This window comes from Gossypium raimondii, chromosome 8 (assembly GCF_025698545.1).
Source record: "Gossypium raimondii isolate GPD5lz chromosome 8, ASM2569854v1, whole genome shotgun sequence".
NCBI lineage: Eukaryota > Viridiplantae > Streptophyta > Magnoliopsida > Malvales > Malvaceae > Gossypium > Gossypium raimondii.
The window spans coordinates 59,522,417-59,545,766 of record NC_068572.1 but is presented as its reverse complement, the minus strand read 5'-3'; the positions used below and the strand labels follow the sequence as shown (position 1 = coordinate 59,545,766).

The 23,350-nt window shown below is 32.7% G+C and overlaps 3 protein-coding genes and 1 long non-coding RNA gene across 4 annotated transcripts; all 4 read right to left on the bottom strand.

Moving 5' to 3' along the window:
• Window positions 1-1,537: 1,537 nt before the first annotated feature.
• Window positions 1,538-6,736, bottom strand: LOC105792653 (AUGMIN subunit 7). Its single transcript, XM_012621326.2, has 9 exons — window positions 6,476-6,736; window positions 6,312-6,397; window positions 6,136-6,197; window positions 5,255-5,346; window positions 4,954-5,079; window positions 4,283-4,373; window positions 4,036-4,143; window positions 3,269-3,367; window positions 1,538-2,161 (listed from the first exon to the last, which is right to left on the bottom strand). The coding sequence occupies exons 1-9, from the start codon at window positions 6,607-6,609 to the stop codon at window positions 1,955-1,957; spliced, it is 1,005 nt and encodes a 334-aa protein (XP_012476780.1). The 5' UTR covers window positions 6,610-6,736; the 3' UTR covers window positions 1,538-1,954.
• Window positions 6,737-7,373: 637 nt separating this feature from the next.
• On the bottom strand, window positions 7,374-11,308 carry LOC105792652 (protein NUCLEAR FUSION DEFECTIVE 4). The gene is made up of 3 exons (XM_012621324.2): window positions 10,790-11,308; window positions 8,136-8,992; window positions 7,374-8,044 (listed from the first exon to the last, which is right to left on the bottom strand). Exons 1-3 carry the CDS (start codon window positions 11,096-11,098, stop codon window positions 7,579-7,581), a joined length of 1,632 nt encoding a protein of 543 aa, XP_012476778.1. The 5' UTR covers window positions 11,099-11,308; the 3' UTR covers window positions 7,374-7,578.
• Window positions 11,309-12,335: 1,027 nt separating this feature from the next.
• Window positions 12,336-14,942, bottom strand: LOC105792651 (upstream activation factor subunit UAF30). Its single transcript, XM_012621323.2, has 2 exons — window positions 14,467-14,942; window positions 12,336-12,821 (listed from the first exon to the last, which is right to left on the bottom strand). The coding sequence occupies exons 1-2, from the start codon at window positions 14,788-14,790 to the stop codon at window positions 12,696-12,698; spliced, it is 450 nt and encodes a 149-aa protein (XP_012476777.1). The 5' UTR covers window positions 14,791-14,942; the 3' UTR covers window positions 12,336-12,695.
• Window positions 14,943-15,945: 1,003 nt separating this feature from the next.
• Window positions 15,946-21,869, bottom strand: LOC128042852 (uncharacterized). Its single transcript, XR_008198321.1, has 3 exons — window positions 21,802-21,869; window positions 18,340-18,409; window positions 15,946-16,166 (listed from the first exon to the last, which is right to left on the bottom strand). It is a non-coding gene; the product is annotated as an uncharacterized LOC128042852 (long non-coding RNA).
• Between the last annotated feature and the right edge of the window lie 1,481 nt (window positions 21,870-23,350).

Sequence of the window (23,350 nt, the reverse complement as noted above, 5' to 3'; positions counted from 1 at the left end):
ACCTATAACAATACGTTGTTATAAAAAGATAATCATTATAAACCTAATATAAAATTCATATCGAGAATTTTTATAGCAAATAAAGAAAGTGAGAATTATGTTAGCAGAGAAAAAAGTGAGAATTAAATCAACAAAATTAAAAATTGTAGAACATATGCATGCATTATTTCTTTCACATAATTATTTATAAAGTTCATAAATTTAACAAGTTCAATTAATTTATTAATTAATTTACTATGAGTTATTAAATTTTAAGTAGTCAATTTATAAGTTTATGATATTCCAAGTTTATAGTAGAATATTTAATTAAAAATTAATAGTTTATTAAATTGATATTTTTAATTCTAGTCACTAAATTTATTTTCATTTGATCAAATATGGTTAATAGATTTTTCATTTGAAATTTAAATATTTTATTAAAATAATATTAATTAAGATAAATTTTATTTAATAAATTATAATTTATAGGCTTGATTATATAAAATAGCTATAAATTATAATTAATATCTCCATATAGTTGAATTTATGTGAAAATTTGATTACCTTTTAAGAATTAGAAATGTCTTGCCTATTGACAAAAATAAAACATATAATTAATAAATATTTTCATTTCTCTATAACTTTATGTGTTTATTCATTTTCTTCAGTTACAAAATTATTTATAAATTCAAAAATATTAAAACTTTTACATAAATTTAAAATGTATATAGATAGATTCATTAATAAATTAATAAATTTTATTTATTTTATAAATTTAAAGGCAAAGTTGATAATTAATTTAAATATTAAAATAAATCTTTAAAATGAAATATAATAAAGGTATAAAACACACTATAATAGATTTATTTATATTTTTTATTTTTTATTTTTATTACACCTTATAATACACTTGTCAAACCCTCAATTCACTTATCGAATCTAAAAAACTTCTTTGATAATGTATTAAATGATTTTCCATGTTCATATATTATTTTATATTTTAATTTAATTTGATTAAATAATCTCTTTAAATTTGATCTAATATTTTTTTTAAAAAAAGTAAATGAAATATTCGAATAATCTAAATAACAAACGCGAATTGTCTCAACAAGAAATGATTCAAACCTAATAGCTCGAATTCAAAGGACCCATGGTAAACCATAACTAGCATAGTTCGAAGTGAGTTAAACTCAAAACAATTAAAACCTAAAATAATCAAAACTCAAAGGACACATGGTAAACCATAATTATCATAGTTTGAGGTGAGTTAAACTCGAAACAACTAAAACCTAAAATAATCAAAACTAATGTAACTTAAACTTATAATGACCCAAACCCAAATAACTCAAAGGTTAAACCCAAATGATTCAAACCTTAAATCACTCCTACTAAAAACGAATCAAAAATAATAAAATCAAATAGATTTTGACCCAAATCCCAATACCTGCAATCGTTTCCTTTATGCTCGTACTATACCCTTTTGTAATTTTTTTTTTTTAAAAAACACTAATAATTGAAAGCATGCATACAACATGAATATATGAATTGGCAAATCTACTTGCATAACCAGCCAACTATGCATTACTTCAAACTAATAAACAGTGAAATTACAGCATTCTAATCGTAGATGATATGTATCACCTTGCTTCAAACGATTGAGCCAAAAGAATCCAATATCACTCTTTAGGAATGTCAGATTCACACCTTTGAAAATGACATTGATGAATCCACACTTGCAACTTGCAACTACATCTACATGAACCCAAAGTATCAATTCAAACTCCATCCTTTGATGATCACCATGCTTTTAAACCGAAACAAATTGCATCATATGAGCCAGCTCTCAACACCCAGGTCTTAATCCAAATCCGAATAGACGCTCATATATTGAATAAAAGACAATGGTGCATCTTCTAGGGAACATACACATGGTGAGATACTTGGTCAGTCCTTTCTTACTGTCTAGCTACAATCATCAGAAATTTACTTGCTGGCCTTGCATGGCTTTCTCACGAGCAATTGAAGCTGAGAGAATCCCAAGATCACAGTTTAAGGATGTCAATGCAGACTCACACTCGGAAATAATTCTTGTTACGGGAGAGGGTTCACCAGCAACCGTTTCTGATGATCCGACCGCAAGAGCAGCATGTGAGTCTCGCAGATTCCTCAAGTTGCCCAGGAACTGCCACAGAAGGGAAGGAATCTCAAGTTTATTTACAACCCCAGAAGATGTGAAGGATAGTTAAAATGTAAAACAGATATGAATATTATCAAATAATCCAGGATCAAAATCTGAAACTTATATTTAGTGATAGTGGGATATAACATGTGCCATCTTAGCTTATATTAGCATTATTTCCAACCTGATCTCCCTCTCCCTCTTTTTTTTAGGTGCATAATATTTTAGGTGAAGGATCTCAATTGGGACTTCCATAGGATTCAAACTTAAGCCTTACTAACGAAGTATTTGAACCTTACCAACTCAACCCCATTGGCATCTCCCCCTCCCTGTGTATGTCTGCATGCTCTCATTTATATATGTGCATTATATTAGGGTTTTCTCTCTTGCTATGATAAACTCACATGATGATTCTTAGATGACACAGAAATGCTTTTTTCCAGCCACTTTATGCATATTAAAGATCCTATGCAAATAAGGGTTAGGACATAGCAAGCTAATTATCAAAGAAAGTAAAGTAGCAAGTATATAATCCAAAGTCGCACAAGCCATCTAACTTAGAATTGGCTGATCTAAGCTGCCTATTGTTATCAATTACTCATCCAACTTCATTCAAAATGGTTAATTTCCCCAAAAGCTATCAATCTCACATTTCCAGCATTTCAATTGAAACTTTCTAAATCTAGATCAGATTACTAACTACTGAAAGCAAGAAGTAACAGTGGTTTATTACAATTAATTGGCTCCTCTACCAATTCAGATTGATGTAAGAGGAAGTGAGAGCTTAGTTGGACCATGCTAGGTAAAAGTATTCCTGTCAGCATGTTAGTTCACGTATGTCTACCTCATTCTTGCATGTCTAGACACATATGGACAGACACGTATATGCATTCCCATTAAAGCAGATGATATCAGTGTTAGCAAAACTGTCTTCCAAAACAGTATAGGCAACATGGAAAGAGAAGAACAGGGAAATAGGGGCAGATGTTTGAACAAAAGACAAGCATTTGACTTGTTTATATAGCTAAGCTTATGAAAGAAGTTGAAAAAAAAAATCATTTCCTACACATTACATGAGTTAGGACTATGATAGAATCAGCAGTGAGATACCTTTAAAAGCATCTTGTAAGCCTCCAACAAGCGATTGGCAGCAGGCCCAAACCCATGAAGTTGTGGTACCTCCATCATGTGTGTCCAGGGACGAATTTCCTATAATGAAAACATTCAAATTCTATATGATTCAAAAAATATGCACAGACATACATAAAAAGATATAAAAAAATGTTCTACAGAGAAATTCTAGGGCAATAGATGATCATATGAAGTGAAGAACACATCAAATGGATGATATATAATACATGCTAGAATAAGGATTTGAGCAGATCCAAAGTGTCATTTCTTTTGATACAAAGAAGGCCATAGCCTGGGAATAGGGGAAGGCGTAGCATATGCTGGGATTTGAACACAAAACCTATTGGATGCCACCTCTCAAAGGGTAGCTATATAAACCACTAAGCTAAGCTCTAGGATCAGATCCAAAGTGCTGTTGAAGTCGATCAAAATTCAACCATTTAGACATTGGAAATTATACGAAAAGGTATTCATTAAATAACCTTCTTTCTAAGAATTCGAGACATCAAAACAAAAAATTCTATTACCTAAAAATCGACAAAGTAACCTACAAACCCACCTAAATGGCGTTTGGCAACATCATCCCATGTTATGTCATTACACAATGTCAAGAGCATAAAGAAAAAGAGTACATTGAATTAAGACATACATGTAGCAAGATCTTTCAATTGACTGTTCTCAGAATAGGAGATAACTGAGAATAAATATATAAGAGCTTATCAACTAAAAGCGACAGCAAGCAGAACCTTGGTGTAAATCATATTGAATGATCTTGCAGTTTCAAGAAAAGATTCCAATTGTGCCCGCAGTTTCGATTCCACCTCCGTATACTCCTCATCAGGGTTGTAAGCATGCTAGAAAGAGGAAAAAATTTAAATTAAATAAAAGAAACAAAATAGGTAATTAGTAAAAGAAACATGAGGTTAAACAAACACAGACATTGAATTTGAAAAACATAGTAAACTATGAGCTATATAAGGAGCAAGTTTAAACCTTTGATGCCAAGTCATCAACTTTTTGCTGAAGATTTGAGAGAATCTTGGACTGTTCTGCAAGCTTTGACTCCAACTCAGAAACATCAGGTCTGCAAACAAACTTAATTAAAGGAGGCAGGAGGCCAGTAGCATTGTTGGACTAACAGGAAATTAGTTCTATAATCCAAAAGTCCATGACATATGACAATTTCATGTTTTGGTTCAAGTAGACCCTAGATACGTGTACTAAGAGAAGCCCCACTTTGCAGCACTAGTCCCAAGAAATGTTGACTACTATGAGTGTATGATGGCAATATGACATGGTCCTGTCAGGAAATGCTAAAAGAGAGAAAAAAAAAAAGAAAAAAAAAGCCACACCCGGGCTCAATCACACATTAGGGATTGAGAGCTGAGTATTTTATCATGGCAATAAATACCAGCTCTCTGGCAAAGCAGCTTGAAGATGATCCTCAGCAACAGACAGGGGAACATATTGACAATTACTGGACAATCACCTTCAGATGAGTCTAGGGCTTTTATGATCAAAGATCAGTTGAAAGAAAATCAAAGCTCAAAAGGAGGAAAGTGAAAGTTTACATTTATATTAAATAGTACTGCAAATAGAAGAGAAACAAGAAAAACATAATCAAGTAAACATGTAGACGCTAATAAGGTGAAAGCACTGCTTACAACGGATATATGGATTGAATCTGCACATCTGCAGGGAACAACTTGCATTCCTCGGAGAATATCAGGGCTTGTTTCTCAGCAATAGCATCTATTAGTTGTATGTCCTTTGCTACCTGCTCATCCACACTGCAAACAAATGTAAAGCAGAATTTGGGAGAAAAAATAATAATAATACTATGATACCAGACTAAACTTGAAAACAATGACTGAAACAAATAATGATATAAAACATAAGGAAATCAATTTCTCATTAGAGAATTAAAGTAATTCAAACCAAATTCGAACTCCTTATCATCCGTACCTCCATTCTGGATTATCTGCACATATGCTTGCCTCCACCAGATCAACAATAAGGCGAAGCATTTCAGTTCGATCTTCGTAGCTTCCTCGACCCTGGAAAGAACCATGTTAATGTTTGAGCCAAAACGTCGAAATACAAAGTTCCAGATGTGCTATACAAACAAGAACAGACGATAAATGACATAGGATGTATCCAATTACAGTCATAATCAACACTAATTCCATTTTTCCGTTGAGACATTCATTGAACAACTTAAGAGATCAGCCTCTATACTTCTCAGTACTTTCTCAAAAACGTCAATGTCTCGTAACACTGCAAGGAAATTTTTTGTTAAATAGTTAGAGGGCAAAAGGTGCAAGTGTATATTGTTGGTTTAATTCATCTCCAAACCAACCACATCCAACCAACCTCACATTCATTTAGGACATAAGGTGTCATCAAAAACCCATATTAGAGGGGGCCAAAAACTACAGATTTAAAATGTCAGTTGCCCAAAACATAACATTTTAACATCATTAGGAACTTGATCCCTTGGTGTCTCTCTTCAGAGAACAAGATGCAAAATGCCACATTAATACTAGGGTGAATCCAGCACTTCACAAGAAATGTCACAACTACTTATATATCATAGCTTCAATTAATCATGTAAAGTTTACAGAAGCCAAAGATCAAAGTAGGCATTCAGATAAAAAAAAAAGTAAATAATATTTTTTAATAACTAAAATCTAAAATTCCAAATTGTGGATAACAAAAGGCCTGATTTGTTCTACTTTCATATAAAAGCATTACTTTGCATTCTTTTTGGGCAACTTTCAGAGAAGGAAAGCAAAGTATCAAACAGAGCCTCTAAAAATAGTAACTTAGAATCAAAGTTAGCTTACTTGGATAACTTCAGTATCGATTGTAGTAGTAATCCCCAAAAATTTCGCAATCTCGGCCAAATCTGCAAATTTAACATTTTTCCCAAAAACAAACAAACAAAAAATAAAACAAACACAACCCAAATCCCAAAAAGAACTGATAAAGAAAGGTAAATTCAAGAGAAAATGAACTTTACATTGGATTCTAGAAGTTTCTTCATCACGATCCATAGCATCCCCTTGCAGATTTTGTTGTGAAAACGGTGACTTATCCCCTAACAACCTGAATTCAACCCAAATTAAAATACGAAGCAAAGAAAATTCCCAATTTCAAAAAAATAAGTTCTGGAATTGAAATTACCGGAAAAAGAGCCATTCAAGAAGAGCGTATCGTTCCATGCCGGCAAAGAGAAGAGACTGAGCTGGAGCATTGGCTCGAGGGTAATTTAACATCGATAGTTTTCTTTGAATTTCCTCCATTTGTTTTGCTGCCATTTCTTTTCTTTTTTCTCTCTGCTTGTTAAGCTCAGTCCAGGATTCAAACTTGGAAGATCGATCTACTATAGGAATTGGAATACGAAAATTTGACAGGGGAGATTCAAATTGGGACCTGTTTGGTAACTTTTTTAAATATAAATATTTATATTTATATCCCAACAAAGCCCATGGAATAAATATTTATAAAAATATTTTTTAATTAAAATAAATTATATTATTTCATTTTAATAACAACTAAAACAAAAATCTCGTTTAAATTGGTTAATTAATTTTAAAGCTTATCTGATTAATTTGAAATTTTAATAAAAAAATTTGAATTTTAAATTTTAAATTGAATGAAAAATTCAAATCTATTAAATCTAATTACTACTTATTTTAATAACCCAAAAGTTGCAAAGCTTGATTCCTTTTCAATTCATGAGACATAAGCTTGAATTTTTATATCCAATATTATTTATACTGCATATAAAGCTTATATCAGAGCAGTATCAATTTAATTAATAAATTTATTAAAAACTAATACAAAATAAAATAATAATAGAATTTCACGGTGTTTAAATCATTTAGGTTTTTTTTTTACCATTACTAATTTTAGGAATAAATTTTAAAATTATGTATAAACTTTGATTTAAGGTATAAGCTATAAATTTTTACTTTGTGCAATTTATATATATATGATATTATGATTTGATTAAATTTTCACAAATAATTAAATGTTATTGATATATTTATCTTTTAAATGTATACAATTGAATGAACAATAACTCAAATCAAACTGAATCACATTGAACAAAATCATATTCGGGTTCGATCCTTGAACAGCTCTAGCCTAGCTGGAAGGGGTTAGACACTTCTTTAGTTGTCTATGATTTTCTCAAATTTTCCGGGAGCACATTACAAATAAGAGATCATATGAAAGGAAAATACAAAGAAGGGAGAGTGAATTTATTTTTTAGTCCACAAAACCTATGTTCGATTTCGATTTGTTTCATGGTCGTCATAAGCCGGCCTGGTTCTTAAGAATAACAGAAAACTTGAGATGAGGCCTAGCAGGGAAATGCATCCCCAGAAAATGAATGTCTGCATATAGCAGTCCCTACCCATGCACACTATTGCTTCCTGCAACACGTTTTTGTCGACTGAACTTGTCACGTTAGAATCATATACTAAAGCTGCAAGGAGACCGTACAGGAGTGATCCGATGGGGATGTTGGTGATGAGGATATTGTGGTTGATACCCGCACTATTAGGCCCAAATAGCTCTGATGTGATGGAAACTGCTGCCGAGAATACAAATCCTGAGCTTAATCCGATCATTGCTGTGCTAGCATGCAAGACAACCTCGCTACCTGACACAGCAAGCAAAAAGAAGGCTATTGGTGTAGGCACCAAGGCAACAGCTAGCCACCCAGTCCTTGCAAAGTTCACCTTGCTGCATTTTTAAGACACGCAAGGTTCCATAATTTTCTGATGTTATGTATTTAGGTAGGCACACTATTTGCAGATTTGCAGTAAATACATACCCATGCAAGAAATCTGGGGCAGCTGAAAACAAACGACCAAAGAACGAGAAAGAGGAGTAGAGAGTCACGACTGCACTAATCTTCGAGTTGTATCCGAGTGATTGTGTGATCTGCCCTAGGTTATTGCTATAAACCAGCCCAATTGTCCCTCCACAGAAATAAGCCACATAATATAGCCAGAAATCCCACCTGCACACTAGCAATCTAGCAGGGTGTTCCTCGCCGAGCATTGTTAACCTGCCTTTCTCCATTACTTTCTCAAAAAGCCCTTCTTTGTTTATTGCAGAAAATGGCTCAATATTCAAGCTATTACTTTGATCCTTTTCTATCAATTCCGTATGAAGTTCAGGGTCACTCAGGTCAACCAAGGATGAGTTAGTACGAAAACCCCAGTTTCTATCACAGACAATGCCAGGTAAACACAAAGGTAGGAATAATAAGATTAAGGCACCCAACAGGAGAGTACGTGCCCTTAATGCTTCGGATGAAAGTGAATTTAAAAGGAGAAGATAGAGGCCAGTGATTACAGCTAAAACATTTAGGACAATAAAAATGAAGGGATCCTGATTAATAGTATAGGTGGACAGCTGTAAAGGCCGTTGGCGGATGATTGGGATGAGAGCTAAGCAGGATGCAAGAAGAGGCACTAGTGCATTTAAGAAGAGATAGAGGGTGTCATCCTTGGGGTTTATTGCGTTGGCAATTAGAGTGTAAAGAGCAGCACTTACGCCATTGAAACTGATGGTGAGGGACAAAGCAAGTGCCCTGTTGGATGGGAAATTTCTGATGCACAAAACAAAGCACACCGTGTTGAACCAAGTGATGCTACAACCAGCTATCAAACACAGAAGAAATACCTGCCATGAATTCGCATTAAAACACAGTTAGTTTGCAGTGAAATGGTGCCTCAGCAGTCTGCATTAATCAAATGCATTTACTTAAGCAAATGTTTCCCTCTGTTCCTTTCGGGAATACAGATAGATATATTAACTCTATGTGTCAAGTTGCCATGGACAACAGATCTACATGACCGAGCGGAGTCGTCAAATAAGTACAGATAGGTCTATCAAAAACTAACACCATGTTTGGTTAGAGGGAATGGAATAGCACTCTCCCCTTATTCATTGGATGGTAAACCATTCCTTTGTTTGGTTGGACGTAATACTCATTCAATGGAATAGCTATTACATCCATATTCCTTGTCCAACCGTAATAGTTATTCTTTGGTATCACAAAAAAAATGGCTTTTGCATGCAACCTTGAATAACAATAATCATCTACCTAAAAAATATTCTTCTAAGGGTACTTTAGTCATTTTAGCTTTTTTTTATCTTGCTATTACCACCTCTATTGCATTCAACGAATCAATTGATTTACTGATTACAGTTCTATTCCATTACAACTTTATTCTATTCCAGTGAACCAAACGTGCTGTAAAGTAATGCACTCTGTAATGCCAGCATAAAATTGTAAGTTTTGGCTCAATGTCAAGTATCTTCCCCTAATAAACAAACAACGGTTTTTAAAGAGTGGAGTTTGACCTCTTTGGTCCTTCTCTCCAGATTGTGTCCTATAATAGGTAGGATAGATAAACATGGCAACAACCTCAACTCCCCAAGGGTCCTGTATTCATTTCCTAGTTAAGCCTTGTAAAATGTTTTCTTCCTATCAAATACGAAGAATCTTTAGCTATTTCTCTTCAATGGAACTGACCATCGCTGCATTTCTACCACAAGCTGTCTGGTTTCTTTTAAATTGTAATATCGAATGTTTGAATAAATTGTATCAAGTCGAGGGCGACTCCTGGAGTTCAGGAGATGAGCCCTTGCTGCCAATGCAAGAAAAGTAAGTTGGAATGGAAGGTTGCAATACTTCTCTGCCAAGAAATAATCCAAACAATAGTCATAGGTGGTTTTCAACCACATCAGATCAGGACTAACTAATCTTTGATCTGATAACAAGCAGAGTGGTTCAACAGAAAATCCCATATTCCCCTTACTGACTCTTCATTTTTCTTATAATATAATCCTACAAAGTTATGGAAAAACATAAAAGAATAAATTGAATAAATTGGTATCAGACACATTCGAAATCACTCCTAAGTTCAGAAAACATAGCCTTTATTATAAACAAAAAAAAAATATTCAGAAATTAGTTGAAAGTAGCATAATGAAGGATTTATGGTAAAAAGTTTGGTGAGAAAAGGTCCTGAAATGGTTAGAGAAGTATTCATTACTACTTCAACAACCAGCCACCAAATTTCATTATTATTATTATTTTACAAACAGAGCCCTGTTAGATGCTAATTTTAATTGCATAATTGGATTAAAAGCTTGTTAGCTTTACATTTCATTTGCTAAACTATGTTACATTGTGTTCTAATGTTTGATTTTGTATGGATTGAAGTTCAGTATATAATTATTCCACTAACCCCCCCCCACCTACCCATGGAAACGAAGATAAAAAAAAACTCACAAAAGCAGCAAATTCTGAAAATAGAATAAATAATTTAAAGAAAATGGAAGGAAAAAAAACTGCAAAATTCAGTAAAAAATAGAACAGATTAGAAATCCCAGGAAGAAGAGAAACCAGGCAATTTAAACAAGGACAAATTACTAATACCATGAAAGAGTCTATAAAGATGGAGAACTAACCAGGAAATAAGGCAGGGAAATGATTTGTTTGATAACAAGCCATTGAAGAGAATAGCCAAAAAACCCAAAGAAAGCAGCCATGAACATCACAACCCACAACGGGAAATACATTAAAAACACCCCAGAACACCAGCCAAATGCTTTCCCCATATCTGAAGCAACGGACAAATAGTTAAGCTGCAGTTGAGATATCCCAAGAACTGATTTCAATGTGGAAGAATATGATGAGAAATCAAAGTTGGTCCCTGTAAAAGCTTGTATCCATATGGTTGCTACTAATATCATCCATTTTCTTGATCGTACGGCCATTGTCAAAAGCTTCAACTTCCCAGAAAAGGAGAAGGAGAGAGAGGAAGGAAGAAGAAACTTGGGTGAATGAATGATATGGCTAATTATTGTGCTGTCATGGCTTCCCACATTATTGTGCTGGAAATTTTGACCTTTTTTCTTTTTAACTGGGATGGCGATCGGTCCATTTGGATTTGGACGGATTTTGCTTATCTTTATAACTTGATTTGTTGGATTCGATTTTTTTGTTGTATTTTTTAATATTAAATTTTGATTTGATTTGTTCTAAAGTTTTATATCAACTGTTATAATTAAAAGGCATAATATTAAATTTAATTTTTAATATTTTTATTTTTATTAATTTTTAGTTAAATATTTTTAATTTTAAATTGTTGAACTAAATACACATGAGCTGCCTGAGCTGTGACGAACAAATAGTTCGACGATCAACTGTTTAACGGTAAGTTTCTTCCGACCGATCAAGATTCCAGTCTTTTTCAATTGCTTTTCTCTAAGATTTTAAAATTATATATAAATTCATTTTAAATTTTAATTACCTTAATTTCAAATAAATGATGACGTAAAAATAATATTGCTTTTGAAAAACTAAAGTTTGGGGTCAATAAAATAAGATCATGAAAAACACATGAGAAACTTTTGAATAGTTCAATGACTTAAATGAAAACTTTCGACTAGTTCAGTACTTTTTCAGTTAAGTGACCAAAATAAAAACTTACCTATAATTTTGTAACTAACCATATAATTTTCCCAACATTTTGCATAAATAAGTGATCTAGTCAACTCCTACAAATATATATATATATATATATATATATATATATATATATAAAATATAAGCTCGGTCAAATTTTAAAGTGATCTCTAATATTCAGATCATTCTAATTGAGGCTTCAAAATATCAACATCATACCAATCAGATCCTTCCATTAATCTACGCATTACTAAGATATTATATGCCTTCTCAGATCTAACATGTTTAAATTGATCTCCATGTCAGTTCCAAGCGATTAATACATAGTTTAGGAACACATGGTGCAATTAAGCAAATATATATATTTGGATTTTCCGGGTCAAGGCACCATTTTCTTCAAGTACAGAATCTAAGAATTATGGAAGCAAAGCTTATCACTAACCAAAAACTAAAACCAGCAAATAAGAAAGAGATAGAATCTAGACAAGGTTGTTCATCACTCACATAAATCCACACTGAGTTCACTTGAGAGAAAAAGAACTTAAATACAGATAATCTTCGAAATGACATTAATTGTCGCACCATAAACAAGGCAGCTTTTACAGGGTGAACTTCGAATGTTAATGTCAACAACGGTTTCTCGTAGTTCAAACGATTAAACTACAAGTTTATCAAAGACCATAAACAGTAATACTGAAATCAGGAAACCATATTAATATGCAACATTTTCACTTCCTAGTCCCTACTAAATCTTTATACTAAAGTTCAACTAGAACCTTCTTAGTTGCAAGCCCACCCCAAGAGAGTTCAGCTACCGAAACAAAAGGCAAAACATTAACATACACTGGAAAGAGCTAGCTTGATGTTGCTTATTGAGCAACCGAGGGCCAAATAGGAGAATATAGGCTAGGTAGTCTTCACAAAGTGAGGGGTTAACATTTTCCCAATCTCCAGGAAACCTACCTTTTCTTTTCCATTAAAAATGGTCTTAAGCTTCTCATCGCAAAAGATCTCCTTCCTGTTATTGGGATTCTGCAGTTAAAAGTATATGTATAATTTAGTTTATGTTATTAAACAAAATTTTCTCATGAAACAATGTCACTCACTCAAGATAAGATTTCTGAGCAAAACGCGAAATGAGTCAGATAAGGTGTCAGATGCATGTACTTCAAGAAAACAATAGTTGGAGCAAAATAGCTATAGGAAGCACAACTATGGACTGCATAAATTTGAGATACTCAACTTGACAGACAAAACACGAAACAAATGCAAAAGGGTAGGAGGATTCACCGACACTGCTGAGGAACTTATCTCAACCATTCACATTTACATCCTTTTCCTCATTCACTATCTCTTTTCAACCGATAATAGCTAATCAGTAATAGAAGCACATACCATGGGAAAATATGAGGAAGAAGTAGGATTCTTCAATGAAATCTTTTATGCAAAGCATTAAAGAGGAAAAACTTAAGTGGAAGGTGAAAATGTTGCCTAGTTTAAGCATCTATTGCTCTCTGCCTCGGTCTCAAGGACCGCATGTTTAGTCCAAAGGACAACGAGCACTACTCCTTTTAATTTGTTTGCCCTTCTCTAGGATCTAACAACGAATTGAAGGAAGACACCTTATGAGATTAAAGACTGATTCTTAAATTATCACATATAATTCTACTTTCTTTCTAGTCCCTATGATATTTCCAGTATCCAACCAGGGTACCTCTTGGTTCTTGAAACTTTGAAAGTAAATGAAAACATCATTTGTAACAAGAAATAATAAAGTTCCATTCCAGTTTTCCAGCCTTAAGATTTTCCATACAAGATCCAAGCAAAACCTTAGCATGCGGATTGCGGAAAACCAGGGAATGGAAGAAGGGCCATGGTGGGTAACCTGCGGCTCGATTTAAGCACAGGCAATAGAATCCAACATTTTCAAAACCACTTTTCAAACCCTCCCTTCTTTGCTTTCATCAATACTTCACTTTCTTACACTAAGAAACTAATATTGACCTTCTAGTATCATCTTGACTTACACCTAGTTTTCTCCTATTAATGTCACTTCAAAAACAAATCGAAAACACCCAAAATAAATAAATAAAAATAGCCAACAACAAGAACAACAAATAACTTCTTTGCTTTCATCAATACTTCACTTTCTTACACTAAGAAACTAATATTGACCTTCTAGTATCATCTTGACTTACACCTAGTTTTCTCCTATTAATGTCACTTCAAAAACAAATCGAAAACACCCAAAATAAATAAATAAAAATAGCCAACAACAAGAACAACAAATAACTTCTTTTACAGTTGGAATGCAAGCATCAAGTTGAATCCCCTTAGAAAGCACAAAACTTAGAGCCATGAACAAAAGAACCCATCAATGAAAACCAATGAACAACATTCTAAATATATATATTGTAATAAATTCATATTAACAATCTTAAAACTTATCCTATCACCACTACAAAGTCAGCTTCTATTAACAATAAACATCAAACAGCTCTGAACTTCATGATTAACAACCACAGAGATAATAAAACAAATATCCAAAGCAAAAAAAAAAAATTAGCAAAGAGGGCCAAAAACACAAAGCAAAGACAACCAAAGAAGCTGCCAACCATAAAACGATTTAACGTAGTAAAAAGAAAAAAACTACAGTTGAAATATAGAGAGAGACGACCTGGAGTTTTTGGGATTTGATATAGGACCAGATCTGCTTAACAGCTTCAGTACGGGAAGCCTGTTGAGCTCCAAGAAACTGTCCCAAAGCAGGAGAAACCGGGGTAACTTTAGAAATCCCAGTGGGTCGAGTCTCGGATCGAAGAGCAGCTGGTTTTTTAGTCTTGGGTTTTGAAGCGGTCGGCTTTTTCGGAGTTTTCTGAGCCACTTTTGGAGAAGCTGATTTCGCAGCAGTAGCAGCATAAAACTTGGCTGCTGTCGACGGTACCGACGCCGTTGCAGAGGAAGCTAACAGCTCCTTGAAACCTTTGTAAAGCCTGAACATATTTGATCGCTAGAGATAGTCTCGCCTTTGACCTTTTTCTGTCGGGTCTACGGAGAAATCGAGATCACGAGGGCGGTCTTTCAAATAAAGTGAGGGCTCCGGCCCGTGAAAATGGGACTCGGAGGGGTTCTTTTCACTCTTTTTCGGTACTAGGAGAATAGTTAGCGTTTGCCACGTCAACATTTTTTTTTCTCTTTAAACTTACCGTTAACATTAAATCAAAGAAAAAATTTTATGGAGTTTCAACTTCGTAGCTGTTTTTACGAATTTTTTACAAGTTAGGGCCTAAATTTAGTAATTGTTTTATATTAGGGCTTGAATTTTTTTTGTCAAATTTGGTCTCTAAACTTAGCAATTATTCTCATATTGAGGCTTAAATTTTTTTTTGTTTAAGTTAATTCCTAATATTTAAAGCAACTAATTTTAGAGATTGGATTAGTTCGAATCAAACAGTATTACATTGAAGACTTCCTTGAAGAGCAAATCGCCAACGATCCACTTTATATTGATCTTTATCAGAATATTGCTTTTGCTATTTTGTAGTTGTTATTATTAAGGGGTTGGGTTGTAATTAGTCACTAGTATGCTAGCAAGTCTTGAAAAATTTTATACATTGAGAGACTTGTATGGGTTTTGTAGAAGAGCATAAAAAGCACCTTATTATTCATTGAGGGACGTATTTTATGAGGGTATTTGAAGTGTAAACAAATTATATTTATAGCCTAAATTTTCAAGGGAGGATAGAGGTAAGTGTTCAAATCTTCGGGTACAAAAATAAGTGATAGAACTTGATTCATTTGTTCTATTGTGGATTAAAGATAGTGGAACTCATTGAGCTAAGCTTCGCAAACGTAATGAAACTGAACTGTGTAAACAATCTTATATATTCATTGTTTACTTATTTACGCTATCACATTTGAAGTGACCACTACAGTCAGACACTTTGTAACACCCCAAACCCGACTTAGATGTTATGGTCGAATCTGATAGTGTTACGATGACGGGTTTTGAAATCAGAATCATTTCGATAACTCAATCAAGTTTTATAACTATTACTGAAAACGTTATTTATGTAATTCATTTGCCAAAACATAATTTACAGCGGAAGTATTAGAAATCGTTATATTTGAAAATCCCGTTCGTATTTTCAGAAAAGCCTTTGTTTAGTAAAAACCACTTTTTAGCCAACCGTCGCAAATAAAGAGTTAATTCGAAAATCCAAATCCAAAATAAAACCAAACAGTCCGGAGAGTCCCTTAATTACAAAACCCCTAGAAATAATCCATAATTAAATAAAAACCACCAACTAAAAACAATTCGTAAACTTGTGGTCATCGTGAAACTCCGCCACCGATTCGCCTAAGTCTGTGGATTACCTGAACAGAACGGACAAACAGAAGTGAGTTTTCGCAAACTCAGTGTGTAACCCAACAGAAATAGACATGCAATACATACAGAAATCTCATATACAGTCAGATACAGATTCGAACTTAAGTCATTTACAGATACAGATAATAGAATCAGATATGCAGAAGAAATATACAGAATCCTACCCCCATCCTCTACACACCAACTTCGACCATCCCATCACATCATGTGGTGTTAAAAGCACACACCCATCCCTACACACTATATAGTGTTGATACGACACATAACAGATAATATGCAGTCAAGCTGCTAGAATATAGGCAAAAAGTCACTGTACAGATCACTTCCTCCACATATACGATTCCCACCCTAATCATAAATACAGAATACAGATACAGAAGTATCATGCTTAACATGCTCGCATACAAATATCATATATATATATCAGAATAATTAGAGATGCATAACGGTGTCCTATTCAGAGCAGACTATCAGATCACATAATTTAGGGTTTGGTTAGCCCTTATTAACCCTACGGTAGGCCTATAGTCGATGGGAATGACCCATGCAACCCTAAGGAAAATTTCAGATTTATGGGTCCACACACCAGGTTGGCCTTACTCGTGTGGCCCACACTGCCTGGCCCAAAACCCATACACCTTTGTAGGCTCACATGCCCAATCTAGCCTAGTTCGTGTGGCCCACACGGCCACACTCACACCATCACACGGTCGTCTCTTGCGTACGGCTACATCTTCGTCAGACACACGGCCTGGCACACGCCCGTGTGTCGTCGACAGTACCCTTTTTGTGTAGGGGTACAATTTGGGGATAAATAGAAGAAAAAGGAAACAATTGGATTAGATTGAAGAAATGAGCAAAGAAGGCGGGCCAAAACAGAATTTTTCCAAGTTGTAATTAACTGAAATTTTATTTTGACTTTGTGAGAGATTATGTAGGGATGTTGATATCATGGGAATATTTTTTTCCTTGATTTTCTATGGCTAGTAGCTCTTAATTTGGCAAAGCAACTAGTATAAATAGAGGGCTACTATGTTCACTTTTTCATCAAGTTTTTTCATCAAGTGTTTTTAATCAAGTTTTCAATCAAGCTTTCATCTTCTGAAATATATTCTTTCCTTTATTCTTTATTTGCTAGCATTAGTTCCTTATTTTCTCATTCATTATTTAATTTTCAACTTTAGAAATACTGCACCCAAACCTTACGTCACCCACATCCATCTACTTTCATTTCTTTTATTCAACCCTCTCCAAATATGCCCAACTCCAACATGCCTCAAACTTTAGCCAACTAAACCCTTTTCAGCTTTAGGTCGGTGTTAACCCCGTCAAAGACCTGTGAGTTACGAACCTGAGCAATTTAACTCTTGATTTTCAGTATTTATTATTTCTCTGGATTAAAAGTATGACTTCGTCAACTCATAAAGTCAAATCAACACTAAGTCAAAAAAGACGTCGTTTGAGTTAGTGTCGTTAGATGTACAGTTGGAATTCCAAAAGGATCGATTGTCTAATCGGTTTTTCGTAAACACATTGGATTGCCAAGTGGGATTGTTGTTTGGTTCCATCAAGGGAAGTAGTAACCGGATTTAAATGTCCCATGCGATTGAGGGCATTGGTTCGAGCTAGGCTCTTCTAGAACGCAAAGCTGCCGGAGTTCTAAATCACGAACGTTTCGTAGGTTGGTCGATCGGTAAGGGTTAGTTATTGGACGTTCCATAACTAATTTACACAAGGAAGAGTTGGTGTCCAAGGCGTCCTTGGTAGCTATAACTAGCTTATTGGAAAAGAGGAGTTCATCTAATTTCGAGGACGGAAAAACCAGTGCCTGAAGCTGATCTAAGTTTAATTAATTTTTCTTCAGATTTATTTAACTGTTTTTATTATTTTGTTTTCAGCTTTTACTTTTTACGCATTTTTTATTTATTTATTTCAGGTTTCAAACTTTATCCCCCCGAACTTTTTGGGCACGACAACTGCCCCGACATAAATCTGGTCAAGAGAGGAACAATTTGCAGTAAACCCAGTCTCTGAGGGATCGACCCTACTCCCTATATTACTTAAATTTGCAAATTAGGCATATGATTATATTGGTGGAATCGACAACCATCAAAATTAATTAACGAATTCGACACAAGATTCAACACAAAACTGACTTACCACCGACGACAAACCACCTCTAACGCGCATTAAACTTCTAGAGTGCGATTCGCTGCTTCATGGTCTTCTCCTACGCAACACACATTCACAGAGATTAAACCTCTTAACTATACACCATCTTGCCAAAACAGAAAATAAAGTTCTAATCGGTAATTTGGAAATCGAAAGCTATAGAAACACTAAAATCCCACTTACCAAACAATCGAAGGAAAATGGAAAACCAAGATACAGAGATTTGACAATATATTGAAAACAAAATAGAAAGAAGTTGCAAAAAGAAAAGAAGAACGAAAGAGCAGATAAAGGCAAAACAAAATTGACGTCAGTTTTTCCTGGAAAGAGAGAGAGGAATTTTGAAAAAAAAATTAAAAATAAAATAAAAACCACTTTGATTACAATCCCATTACATCCACTAACAACCTAAACCAACTCAGACTTTCAAGACCACTCAAATTCTCTCAGCCAACCGAAACAAAAAATATAACACCTCGCTCTCACAATGATTCAAGCATAGGACGTCCTACACACTAACTTCTTACCACTCAAACCAGCAAGCTCATTCTAATATGAGCTTATAAAGATAAATATAACCCAACCCACCAAGGATAAGGCTAGGATTAGAAAAATAAAAAAAAATACAAATATGAGACTTGAACTTAAGACTTCATACACATACTCAGAACACTTAACCACTGAAACAAATACATATTTATATTAGGTATTTACAGAAACAAAAATAAATTATTCAGGGCGTTACACACTTCCTACCATCACTCGATTTAAAAGCAACAAGAAACTGTTAGATTTCAACATTTTCAATTACATTTACTTCAGTTGACTATTCCTTCCTCTATACGATTTCCTTGATTTTAGGTTACATTCTCTAATGGCCTCATTTAACTTCCAATTGTTTTTAGTTTTTGCTTTCTGGTTAAGGTCTATTCACCTTCATATTATTATGGTTGTCATCTCTCTTATGTGTTGGATAAGCATCTTTCAGCATCTTCTTAGTACGACACATTACAAACATAATTAAAAAAAATAAAATTTCTTTAAAAATATAATTAATTAAAAAAAAAAGTATATTTTTTTCACTTCAACAATGAACTTAGACAAATTGTTATCTAGATAAATTTGAATTTGGACAGCTAATATGTCTAGATTCTTTCTAGATGTATTTTTTTAGTAAGTTTATATATTTTTATTTTATTTTTTCTAAAAAATCAGTTTTCAGGTTATTATTATTTTAAAAATATATAAAATATAAATTTAAAAAAATATGTACAACTAGAAAATATGTAACACCCCTTACCCGTATCCAACACCGGAATAGGGTACGAGGCATTACCAAAACACATACACTTGTAAACGTATTTAACCGAGTTATAAAATTTCATCAAAATTAAAACTTTCAAAATAATTAACATGTTTCTATAACTTTTCACAATATATCCTCAAAATATTATAATCATAATAATTAGGGTCTGCGAGACCCGATACATACTCATGCAATTTAATGCTTCATTTCCATTTCATTCAATTCGCAATTTCTCATGCTCATAATTTAAATCATATCACTAGCAATTTCCATTTAATTCACGTACAATTCAATGACATCAAGTTCAAAACTAATACGTATTTACCATTTAACTCAATGTTTATTGATTATACCATTCAATAACACATTTATGAAATTCTCAATTTTGCAATAAAAATATCACTTTAGTTTGAATAACAACATCGTCCTGATATAAATACACTACCACTTATCCATTTACTTTAATTCTTTTGGGCCCATTTGTCACTTACCATCCTTAATCAAATTAGGGAACGGTCACGGAAAATTGAGTACTTCACTTTCACTTTGCCATAGTATAACTATGGTCTTACATATGATCACTTATCACTTGTCCCTGATCAGATAAGTGTAGCTAGGCTACCACTTATCACTTTGTCACTTGATCAGATAAGTGTAGCTAAGGCTACCACTTATCACTTTGTCACTTGATCAGATAAGTATAGCACTTATCACTTTTTCACTTGATCAGATAAGTATAGCACTTATCACTTTTTCACTTGATCAGATAAGTGTAGCTAATGCTACCACTTATCACTTTATCACTTGATCAGAAGTACTCAAATCCGGCGTTCCGCTCAATTTGATCATTTATTCATATATCAGGCTTACCAACATGTGTTAATTCATAAACCATTCATGACATTATTTCATGCCACATCATATAATGAATATACCATACACACATACTATGAAACTTTCTTTTCACACATGCCATGACCAATAATGCATAAATATAAGTATAATTCATATTTCATCGTTTATCAATTAAAATCAAGCATATGACCAATTATACACAAATCATTCATATATTTCCCAATTTTCCTCCTCCTCCTCTCCATTCCACATCCTTAATGTGTATAACACACTTAAACAACATTAACCATAATTTCAATATTTACTAACATACATATTCAAAGTTGTTTATCCGAGTCAGAGTCACTAAATTATTTTTATCCGAAGCTACAGAGCTCCAAATTAAGATCTGTTAATTTTCCCTGAAACTAGACTCACATATCTTCATACCATAAAATTTTCAGAATTTTTGGTTCAGCCAAATAGTACAGTTTATTCTTTAAAGTTTCCCTTGTTTCGCTGTCTGACAGTTCCGACCACTCTTCACTAAAAATTAATTATCTCATTGTACAGAATTTGGATAATGTTTTCGTTTGTTTCTTCTAAAAATAGACTCATTAAGGATTCTAACCATATAAATTATAACTCATAATAATTTTTGTACAATTTTTAATGATTTTTCAAAGTCAGAACAGGGGAACCCGAATTCATTCTGACCTTGTCTCACAAAATCTATTATATCTCATGATTTACAATTCCATTGCTCACACCATTTATTTTATAAGAAACTAGACTCAATAAGATTTAGTTTCATATTTTATTCATCCTCTAATTCAATTTCTACAATTTTTGGTGATTTTTCAAAGTTACACTACTGCTGCTGTCCAAAACTGCTTTAGTGCAAAATGTTGATTTCCATTTTGCCCCAAATTTCACAGTTTATACAATTCGGTCCTTTCTCAATTAACCCCTCAATTAATCTAATTTTCTCAATTAATACTTTACCTAGACATTATAAGTTGTTACTCAACTATTGAAAACCAGAATTTCCACATATAACTCTATCTTCAAACTCTTTTACTATTAGGTCCCAAACATTCACTTTCTATTCAATTCTTTCAAAAAAATCAGCATATGAACAATTTAAAGCTCTAATTTCATGATAAATCATCATATAATTCCAGCACATATTCATATCAACTTTCAACTTCTTTCATAAAATCAAAAACTAATGAATTTAACAAGTGGGCCTAGTTGTAAAAGTCATAAAAATACAAAAATTTCAAGAAATAGTCAAGAATTGAACTTACTTGTAATAAAATATGAAGAACCAGCTTGAAGAAGCCTTTCCATGGTGTTTTAGCTGATGAGAATTCAGAAAAATGAAGAGAAATCTAGATAATTCCACTTTGGTCCTAACTTTATTAAGCAAATTTTGCAATATTCCAATTTTGCCCTTAATTCTCTTTACTTTCTGCTGATTTCATGCCCCTGCCGTCCAGCCCAAATAGGCCTTGGTCTATTTTCCTTTTAAGCCCTCTTCCTTTTATCATTTAAGCTATTTAATCATTTCCTATAATTTTGTATTTGTTACAATTTAGTCCTTTTTGTTCAATTAATTATCGGAACTTTAAAATTTCTTAACGAAACTTTAATACTAACTTTTTAACACTCCATAAATATTTATAAAAATATTTATGGCTCGGTTTAAAACCCCCGAGGTCTTGATACCTCATTTCGATTCTAAGTATTTTAATATTTATTTCTAGTGCACTATTAACTATTTCAAAAATTTTCCTAACTTCACATTTAACTTATACTTACTAAATTAATAATATTTTCTACCCATTTTTCGAATTTAGTGATCTCGAATCACCGTTCCGACACCTCTGAAAATTCAAGCCATTACATTTTTTTTTTCGTCGGATTTGTGGTCCCGAAACCACTGTTCTGACTAGGCCTAAAATCGGGCTATTACAAAATATAGAAAAGCCAATAATATTTTGAAATATATATAAATTTGGGAATAAATTATATTTTGGTGATCCTAAAATGTAAATATATTAATTTTTAGGTAATGATAATAGAATGTCACATCATTAACTTTAAAAACCGTAAAAGTTTTATTATTCGCTCATTCATATTTAATATATTCTCTAACTTAATTTAACTTTAATTTAATGAATTAACAAATTAAAAATTTTAATAAATAAACAAACATATCTTCTTCTTTTTAATTTAATCGTCTTTTATTTATTTACATGTTTTATTTTTATGCAGTCAGTTTTTTTTTATTTCTAGGCAAGTCATTTTTCTTTATTTTTATTTTCTAATTTTCTATTTCAATTTTTTAATTTTTAATCAAATTTTAGAATTGGATAAACCACCAATGGTGGTTATAATTTTCAAATTTCAATTTTTACTAATGGTGTTTTCTAGATTTTTAATGGTTTATTTTAGTTTTATTTTCCCATTTGCTTATGATTTTTATCAATTTTTTATATTTTTAATTATTGATTTAAACACTTTTAAATTAAATTTTTAATTATGATTTGTTCGGCATATAGTTTCAACCTTTTTCCTCAAAATTTTTAATTATTTTAATTAAAATTAAATTAAATTAGAGATGATACCGTATGTGATTAAATGTAGAATAACATTTGTATGTTTTAAAATTGATGATGTGAAATTATTTTATTAGTACTTAAAATTTATATATTTTAGAAATGTCTTAATATAAGTTATTCACATAAAATTTACAAACTATAATATATAAATATATTTTTAAAATTATAAATTTATGAAAGAATATAAATATATAAAAGAATTAAAATCACATCTACAATAAATCTGGACAAC

What these genes read in the sequence shown, in the direction of transcription:
- LOC105792651 (XM_012621323.2), bottom strand. Translation starts at nt 14,790, where the DNA reads ATGTTCAGGCTTTACAAAGGTTTCAAGGAGCTGTTAGCTTCCTCTGCA. An exon ending in TCAAATCCCAAAAACTCCAG is followed by an intron (nt 12,822 to 14,466) that starts GTCGTCTCTCTC and finishes TTTTAACTGCAG; the next exon opens with AATCCCAATAACAGGAAGGA.
- LOC105792653 (XM_012621326.2), bottom strand. Translation starts at nt 6,609, where the DNA reads ATGGCAGCAAAACAAATGGAGGAAATTCAAAGAAAACTATCGATGTTA. An exon ending in TTGATGACTTGGCATCAAAG is followed by an intron (nt 4,144 to 4,282) that starts GTTTAAACTTGC and finishes TCCTCTTTCTAG; the next exon opens with CATGCTTACAACCCTGATGA. An exon ending in CTTACAAGATGCTTTTAAAG is followed by an intron (nt 2,162 to 3,268) that starts GTATCTCACTGC and finishes CTTCTGTGGCAG; the next exon opens with TTCCTGGGCAACTTGAGGAA.
- LOC105792652 (XM_012621324.2), bottom strand. Translation starts at nt 11,098, where the DNA reads ATGGCCGTACGATCAAGAAAATGGATGATATTAGTAGCAACCATATGG. An exon ending in TTTCCCTGCCTTATTTCCTG is followed by an intron (nt 8,993 to 10,789) that starts GTTAGTTCTCCA and finishes AATTCATGGCAG; the next exon opens with GTATTTCTTCTGTGTTTGAT. An exon ending in GCCCCAGATTTCTTGCATGG is followed by an intron (nt 8,045 to 8,135) that starts GTATGTATTTAC and finishes TTAAAAATGCAG; the next exon opens with CAAGGTGAACTTTGCAAGGA.